Below are 8,236 nucleotides of genomic sequence, written 5' to 3'. Positions count from 1 at the left end.
TTACTAACGCCCACAGTTGCATCCTTCTGATAAAAGAAAGGGGGAATAGGCGCGTTCTATTAATGCACATCCACCCGCCGCATCCTTCTGTTAAAAAGAAATGGAAAGTAGGCGCGTTCTACTAACGTCCATACACCCATGCTTCCTTCTGATAAAATAAAGTGGGAATAGGCGCGACCCAACAACGCCCGCCCGCCCCACCGCTTCCTTATGTTCAACCGAATGGGAAAGTAGGCGCATTTTGGCAAATACTCCACTTACCCAATGCAAAAAAAAAGGAGGGGTGCGGGGGGAGATGGGAACAACAACAACAACGACAAACTACGCAGGTAATTTGGTTGGTATTGGGAAAGTAGCCAATACATCACTAAATAATATAGTCAAGGCTATAAAAATAAGTAACACTAATAAAATTTAATACCAACCAAACAGAATCGTAATATCCCCAAGACAAACTTAAAAGAAAAAAAGGGCGGGGAAAGGGGGAACAACAACGATAAAATACCCAGATAACAAGTGTCCAATATAACCAAAGGAACATAAACATAAAATGGATGCATTAAGCGGCCTAAAGTGCGTATAGCTCCTGCCGTTTCTTCTCAAGCTCAGCACGGTCTTTTCCTCCGTTGTTTCAGCCCGAATCACCTCGTCGCTAGCTACCCCCACATGAATAACTAAATGATCCAGCGCTTTCTTCCTGCTGGCAGTCGTCTGGGAACGCTTCTCCAATACCTCCTCTAATTTAGAAATCTGACTTGTGATTCGAACACGAGGGTCTATGCGACTCTTCACCTTCACCAACAGTTCCTCCAACCACGCTATCGGGAACTTGACATTGGTCGCTGACCGAACGGTGGTCTCCCAGCCACGCATTGTTCCCGCCTTAACAGGATCATCGCCTACTCGCGTAAGATGGTCGGCGGCTTCCAGGAGATTTTTAGTCTTGTAGCATAAAGTGCGAACATCCAAAAGATCCTCCCTTGCCATATGACTACCACCACGCTCCACAATATCCGTATAAGTAGCGGCGAAACCAGTTGGCACCTAGAAACTGTGGACTAGCATATGAGTGGTAGGATCCACACTAGCCTCAGCAACACTCACTACTAACGGGAACAAATCCACGCATCCTCGGGATTTTTTGAGACGGTAGGAACAACTTGACTGTCGGGAACAACCGTCCGCTTCTCCAAAGAGGTGGAAGAACCACCACCATTCAAACGAGCGCGCTTGGTCGACTCATCTCCGCCTTGAACACCATATGTGTCAGGACCTTCGGGTTTGGCAGTATTCTTACACTTGCTGCCCATATCCTGGCACCAATCGTAATGTCTTACCAAGCAAGCGACAACATATAATGCAAGGAAGTGGTTTAGATATTTTTTTTTATTTTGGGTTGTCTTTGAACAATTACTATGTCTTTCCGTTTGAATGTTGATGTAAGGATGATTGTGGTTTTTGGATTTGAAGTTCGTTGAACTGATTATGTTTTTTTTTTTGCTGGGCATGGTTGTTATTATGACATTTGAGTTTGGGTAAATACCAGTAGTATCTATCTTTGAATCGGAAAAGATCAAGCTTTAGGTATGTAATTTTTTCCCATTATGCGAGAGTCCTCTTGAGTTCCAAGTCCCAACACCAAGCTAACTCAGTATCGTTTTTAATATTTACATGCACCATGCAGATAATTATATTATGACAAGCTTGATAATCTCCTAGTTTTGGTTAGAGCATCATATCTTTTTAAGTGGTTTTAATTTTAAATCATCTTCAATGCTTCTTGTCACTGTACACAATTTTTGTCTTCATTTATTCATTAAATCTAGTTGCGGAAACCATATCAAAGACATTGAAGATTGTAGTGGATTCACGAGCCATGTTTAAACCACCAACCGTGGTTGGTGTCGAAAGACTATTACAACCAAACTAATAAATGCTGATAACAACCAAAGAATATATGTTCATCAAAGGATAATATCATGACAAGCTAAAATCCCAACCAACTTTGTTTGGCTGTTGTGATATTCTTGGCAAGACAATTATGTGCGCTTATACGGCTTGATAGAATTTAGCCACCAGAAAAACCAATGTGCGATCTCCGGGCAAAGAACGTTCCAGTAATGTGCAATCTTAAAGCAGTATGGCTCTGCTATGGTTCTATCTCCTCTGCACACTCCCTTAACGATCGACTTTGCGCATAATTCCGCGCTAATCACCGGGAAGTTTCCAATGAAAAGCTGTAGGAATTAAACCCACAAATAAAACAACATATCAAAAATTCTGAATGTATTAGTAGTAATTAATGATGTTTGGTGTACACTCATGCTTTCTTCATCAACTTCCATTACACCTTCCTTGCCCAAATGGTTGCCTTTGGTCATCTCCGTTTTTATCACGCCGGGAAACGCTATCGATACGGAGACATCAGGATCCAGTTCAGCTCTGAGGGATTCAAAGAAGATTGTCACGGCAGCTTTACTGGCCTGCAAATGTTTTAACACATACGAATATATAAAAAATTACTAAGAGATTCATTTAACTAGCTAATTACTGATGAGTTGATCGGATATGATATCGTACAGCGTAGAAACTAAGTCTTGGTCCCATCACCCATACGATGGGTGATGCAATGACGACAATCCTGCCTTTGCTCTTTCTGAGATGAGGAATTGCAGCATATGTAGCATAAACTGCACCCCAGAAGTTAACATCCTGCAAATTATGAAACCATTCTACAATGTGTTACGGATCAAGATTATGTTATGCATAGTCACGCATGAAATGATGTTTAGCACTATTACCATCACTGGTGCAACATTACTGATACTAGAGACTCCTTCGAATGGACATAGGCTAATGATTCCAGCATTATTCACAAGATGATCCACTGCAATGCATTAAGTTTACTTGTTATATCTTCGAAGCAAAGAACAAAGTACTCGGTCAAAAACTCATGGGAACTAGCTAAAATCAAGTGTATATATGTAGTAGTATAGTTACATCGTCCGAAGTGATTCACTGCTTGATCGATGAAATGTTTATAGTCTTCGACTTTAGTAATGTCTGCACAGACGACCAAAACATCTGGAGATCCAAGTTCACGCGCCTTCTCCTTGACTTCTTCGAGTAATTTCTTTCTCCTTGCAACAAGGACTAAACAAGCTCCCCTTCTTGCATATTCATAGACAAGTTGCTAGAAAATGTAATGCAGAAAACCAAGTAAACAAGTGATACATAACATAGATCTGAAAAGAAATGTATCAAGTAAAGCAACTTACCTCGCCTATACCAGATGAGGCACCGGTAATTAGAACGACCTTCCCGGTCATATCTTCCCGGATGAAAGGTCTAACTAGGTTACAGTACAGAAACTTGACCAAGAGATAGGGAGGGAAGGTGATACAAAGAAGGATGAATAGTATAGCAGGGAAAACAATGTTCATAAACTTGTGAATGAGCACATCCATTGTCATCCCAAGCAAACAAAAACCTAGAGCCTGATTACAGTGTAGGAAAAGATTTCAGCTAAAAAAATGATAAGAAGTGGGTTGGAAGCTGTATAGAGATATAACCTGAAACCAGTGGGTCTCTACTACCAAAAATGGAGTGTTTTTAGAGAATGGCTTGCTTTTATCAAGCACATTTAGTGCCCATATATATAACAATTTCGGATGTTTCCAATACTTATTATAGCTAGGATTGAGACCTTATAATTAAAATCCCAATTTTCAACTTTTCCACAGAGTAATACAGTAGTAAATATGAGCCATGTTTGACAAACTGACCATGAGCCAAATCACATGAACTAAGCTAGTCAGTCTGCTGTAAAACCAAACAGGTTGCAGCATATAGCAAAGATGGCTGCTGCAACTTGCGGGTGGGATACATGCCCCACTAATCCGAAATATTTATAGTTTTCACCTAAGCTAGCTACCTAGTTTGCTAATGGGGCACAAGCCTCACTGAAGCAACAATTTCATTCAAGTTGTTCATACATGCAGGAGTAATAAAAGTTGTTTAACCAATTTCAACTACAATTGAAAGTTCTGTTGAGTACGACAGTCTGCAGATACTAGTAGCCACAGATTTTACTTCTTGAATTAATGAGAAACCAACCGTTCATCCATTTTCATGTACTTTGGATGAACTTAGTTGTAAAAGGCAGGAGATATGAATAAACAATAATCACCAACTGTAGAGTCTGAATATCTCTCTTTCAAATAATTCAACGGTCTGTTGATTTTTTTGGACCAGAGCGTTTCATTAAAATGAAGGAATTAATACAATAACATGAAAGTAATTACAGAAGATTTCACCTTTAGAATTCAACCAGTTCCAGTGATAAGAGATGAAATATTTACAGGATTCATGAAATGAAAGTAATTACAGAAGATGACGCTACTTAGGTAGGTCCAAAACTCATACAGATGGGAGGATTGACCTTCAAAATAGAGAGTATAGCTGACGGCACTGTCCAAATTCCGTCACCACAGATAAGACCCGAAGCAACAGCTCCTGCGAAATCTTCAGAACTCTTACGGTTCACACGTTCCCACACAAACAATATTACTGTACCGACAAACATGTCGATTGCAAAGTAAGCTCCGATATAGAATGGTATTGCCATTGCCATGGGTATCGGGATGAACTGCGAGATCTTCTCTGGAGTTACGTCTCTTAGAATGTTTATCACAATTGCTGCTATGAAGAACCCATAACAGACTGCCAAACAATGCTTGGGAAGCTCAGAGAAACCTTCTATTCCAAGAATTGCCATCTCCCTGAAGATAACAGCATATGGTGCTTTGTAAGGACCGTTTGGATCACCAATGTCAAAAGCAGTCCAGAATAACCAGAAAGTTAGTGGTGCTATTACGCAGCCCATTGCTGTCCCAACAATCTGACTTGCAAACATTGATTTCGCTGACGAGTACGTGAGGTAACCTGTCTTGAAGTCTTGCATTAAATCAGCAGCAGTTGCGACAATGGACATCATAACACCACAAGCAGCTAATCCTGCTATAACTCCACCATTGGTTCCTACAACTGAAGCAAAGAAGAAAAGCCCAATTTTCCCGTAAGTTGAGGCTAGACTCCAGTCAGTGAGCCCAGTACCATATGAATTGCAGAAGGCAAGGGCAGGGGCAACGATGTATGAAGCGAGAACCAGATACCACTTAAGAGGTGGAAAAATCATGGGTATTGCTGCTGTAGATATTGCAGCAAGCCCAACATATCCAGAACCTGCCAACCAAGAAGGTATCCTGTCTTTCAGGAAAATCGCGTCCTTTTCTCTTTGTTCCACTAGTAACTTGGAGCTTTCATGATCTGAAATTGCAAGTACAAAGCTGATTAATCCACCAAAATAGCTACAAGATTAGAGACAAGCCACGGAGAAGAAAGAATAGCCCAAAAAGAGCAACTTAACAACAATAAAACTAACAACTTTATATCTGTTCAATTGTTCCAAGATATTTACACAGTGCTTTTTGTAGAAATTTTTGCGCACCTTGAACCTCGTTGACAACTGGAAGGCTTTGTTTGCTGCTGCTGTTGTAAATTTCTTTTATAGTTACTGCTATTATCTTGACTAGATTATAGAGACCATCTCCGAGAATTAAGGATATAGCTATGAAAACCTGCACAAGTGAAGAATTCATTATAGAGCGCAGTATAAAAAGCACATAAAGCTTTGCCACTCTACTAACTGCATAAAAGATAGATATCTGACTAATTGACCTCAGCTGAGAATGACTCCGCATTGGCTAACTGGTTGAAAAACTATTACTAGTTGCACTTGGTAATCAAACAAAAAAACGAACTGTGGAAGTGAGACCTGACTAGGAGAAAGATATAGACTGTATCAGCAAATAGTCTATATAAGATTGAGAATATACACTGAGAGTCATAGGTATTTTAACAAATTTGTCCTAACTCTGTTTTTTATTATTCTTAATGAATAACTGATGTCAACCAATGTTGCAATAAATAAATTATACAGAAAACAAAATCACCATACCTTATATCCGTAGAGACCTTTAAAGTCATTGCTCCCAAGATCGGCAGGGTACCAATCGCCAGCATGAGTGTTAATGAAGGGCCAAAGAAACCCCCATGATATTATCGCCCCAAGGAGAACTGAGCAGTTGACTATATGGGGGCAAATAAGACCACATCCAACATAAGTCGGACTGAAGTCAAAGTAAAATCTGCATAAGGAACAAGGGGAAAACATAAATCAAATGAGAAGTTTGATCAACACCCAATGTTCTAAAAATATGAAACCACAAGATAACACCATTTCGGACCATAGAGGGAATAGATAAACATTTATATACAAGCCACAGAACGTGTGAATCTGACATACTTCACATTTGGCAAAATAACTGAATACAGGATTTGAGACCATACGTGTTTTTGTACAATAACAGTCCAAGTGTAGGAAAATTATCAAAGCCACAAGAATCACCAACACCACTGAAAAACCACTTAAAGAAGCTCCAAAAGAAGCTTATGCCAAGATATTTCCCAAGACATTGCACTTGCTTGCTGAAAAAAATGAACAAAGAGGATCAGAGGCAAGAAACATACTATATACTGTGCAGATATTCTAAACCACGTGACATGACCAGCACGAAGCACTTATAGTTAGATTGTTTTGGACAGACTATGAGATTGATGACTTACTTGTGTTGGTTAATGTGCAGTTTCACCTTATGCAACTACTGAAGTAGGTGGAACTGATCTTTGATCAGTATATTAGATAGTGGACAACAAAGCAAACCCAGCTTTGAATTTCTAGCATGATAACAGTTTGAGACATAAAGAAAGATAGAAAAGCTGTAGGAAATTAGAAGCAAGCTTTTGCACTTACACAGCAAGCTCAGCCCCTGTGTTTGTATGAAAGCTGTTAATCAACATTGCTGTGGCTGTCCCACTCGGGTATGTTAGCTTGTAATCAATGACCATTACCTGTTTACATCACATAGAAGACAACATAAACAAAACAATTTCACCATTTACACAATCCAACACAAGAACATAGATCATCATGGACTAGTCACAAATAAAAAAACAACACAATCAACAACTTCAAAGTAAACCCGAGAAATACCTTGCGAAGAGGAACTAAACTGAACAATCCAAGGAAACTGACAACAAACATGAAACCAATCATCCAACCCAAAGATGGATTCTTAATATCTTCAGCTCGGTTACCAGGGTAATCAGGACCAATGAGTTTATATGTTTTCTCATCCATTGCAATCAGATACGATCCAAATCCACCTACACAACATCAAACTAATTAGCTTAATCCTAAGAACATGCTTACAAACAAAAGGAATCAAATTGGATAATAACTTACCACTAAAAGCAAGTCCATAGCAAGCAACAACACAAGTCTGAATCACAGTATTCTCTTGACGAGTAAAGGGTTTAACTTGAAATCCTAATTTAGATAAGAAAGTAGTCCAAGACTTAACAAAGAAGAAACCAAGTAAACCAGCAGCAACATTGAGAGAAGGTATAATACCCACAGTGAGATTAAGTTTATGAGTTATAATACAAAACAAAGTTCCTAATAAAGCACTAACTAATAATCCCCTGATTGTAATTTGATCTCTCCAGTGAGGAATTTCACTAAAAGCTGGGATTTTCAAGTCTTTCTCAACTAATAATGGTTCTGTTATCTCCAATCCTGATGAGTTTTCAGTCCCCATGATTTCCCCAATAAAATTCACAAGATTGAAAAAGAAAATCAAGGTCTGGGTTGTGATTATATTGGTGTTTTGAAGTGCGGGGTTTGATAAATTTGAGATCTTTTTCGGGTTCGCTTGTTGATTCAGGAAGTGAGGATCACCATGAATAGGGATGGATAATTGAGTAGAAGAGAAAAGTTGTTGCAAGCAAATACCCTCTGAAGAAAATATAAGGAGATCTCGATGTGGATAGACTCTAGTATGCCATTGATTTTAGCCGTTGGATCGGGTGAATATTGGAAGATTGATTTGGAAAGTCAATTTGAAAATTTAGTTGTTTAGTTTATTGAGGAGGTGGTCCAACCTGACAACCCAGGAGCCTAGTTAGCAATTCGGGATTCGGTAAACGTATGGAACGGCAAACGTACGAGTATTATACGGTTTTGTAAAATCCAGATTCGGTCCAAAATTCGATCAACGGGACGTGATTCGTTAGTAATTCGGAACGGCATACGTACGTGTATAATTCGATTTAT

At 39.2% G+C, this 8,236-nt stretch overlaps 2 protein-coding genes across 2 annotated transcripts; both read right to left on the bottom strand.

Moving 5' to 3' along the window:
- Positions 1-1,920: 1,920 nt before the first annotated feature.
- Positions 1,921-3,484, bottom strand: LOC113271698 (11-beta-hydroxysteroid dehydrogenase 1B-like). The gene is made up of 6 exons (XM_026521597.1): positions 3,279-3,484; positions 3,001-3,193; positions 2,802-2,887; positions 2,581-2,712; positions 2,319-2,483; positions 1,921-2,237 (listed from the first exon to the last, which is right to left on the bottom strand). The coding sequence occupies exons 1-6, from the start codon at positions 3,471-3,473 to the stop codon at positions 2,040-2,042; spliced, it is 969 nt and encodes a 322-aa protein (XP_026377382.1). The 5' UTR covers positions 3,474-3,484; the 3' UTR covers positions 1,921-2,039.
- A 730-nt stretch (positions 3,485-4,214) lies between these two features.
- On the bottom strand, positions 4,215-7,903 carry LOC113271697 (probable metal-nicotianamine transporter YSL6). Its single transcript, XM_026521596.1, has 7 exons — positions 7,367-7,903; positions 7,115-7,287; positions 6,875-6,972; positions 6,412-6,549; positions 6,020-6,209; positions 5,510-5,639; positions 4,215-5,328 (listed from the first exon to the last, which is right to left on the bottom strand). Exons 1-7 carry the CDS (start codon positions 7,719-7,721, stop codon positions 4,403-4,405), a joined length of 2,010 nt encoding a protein of 669 aa, XP_026377381.1. The 5' UTR covers positions 7,722-7,903; the 3' UTR covers positions 4,215-4,402.
- Between the last annotated feature and the right edge of the window lie 333 nt (positions 7,904-8,236).

The sequence above is a fragment of the Papaver somniferum genome, chromosome 4 (assembly GCF_003573695.1).
Source record: "Papaver somniferum cultivar HN1 chromosome 4, ASM357369v1, whole genome shotgun sequence".
NCBI classification, from domain to species: Eukaryota; Viridiplantae; Streptophyta; class Magnoliopsida; order Ranunculales; family Papaveraceae; genus Papaver; species Papaver somniferum.
Note: the sequence above shows the minus strand (reverse complement) of the source record. Positions and strands in the feature narration are given on the sequence as shown.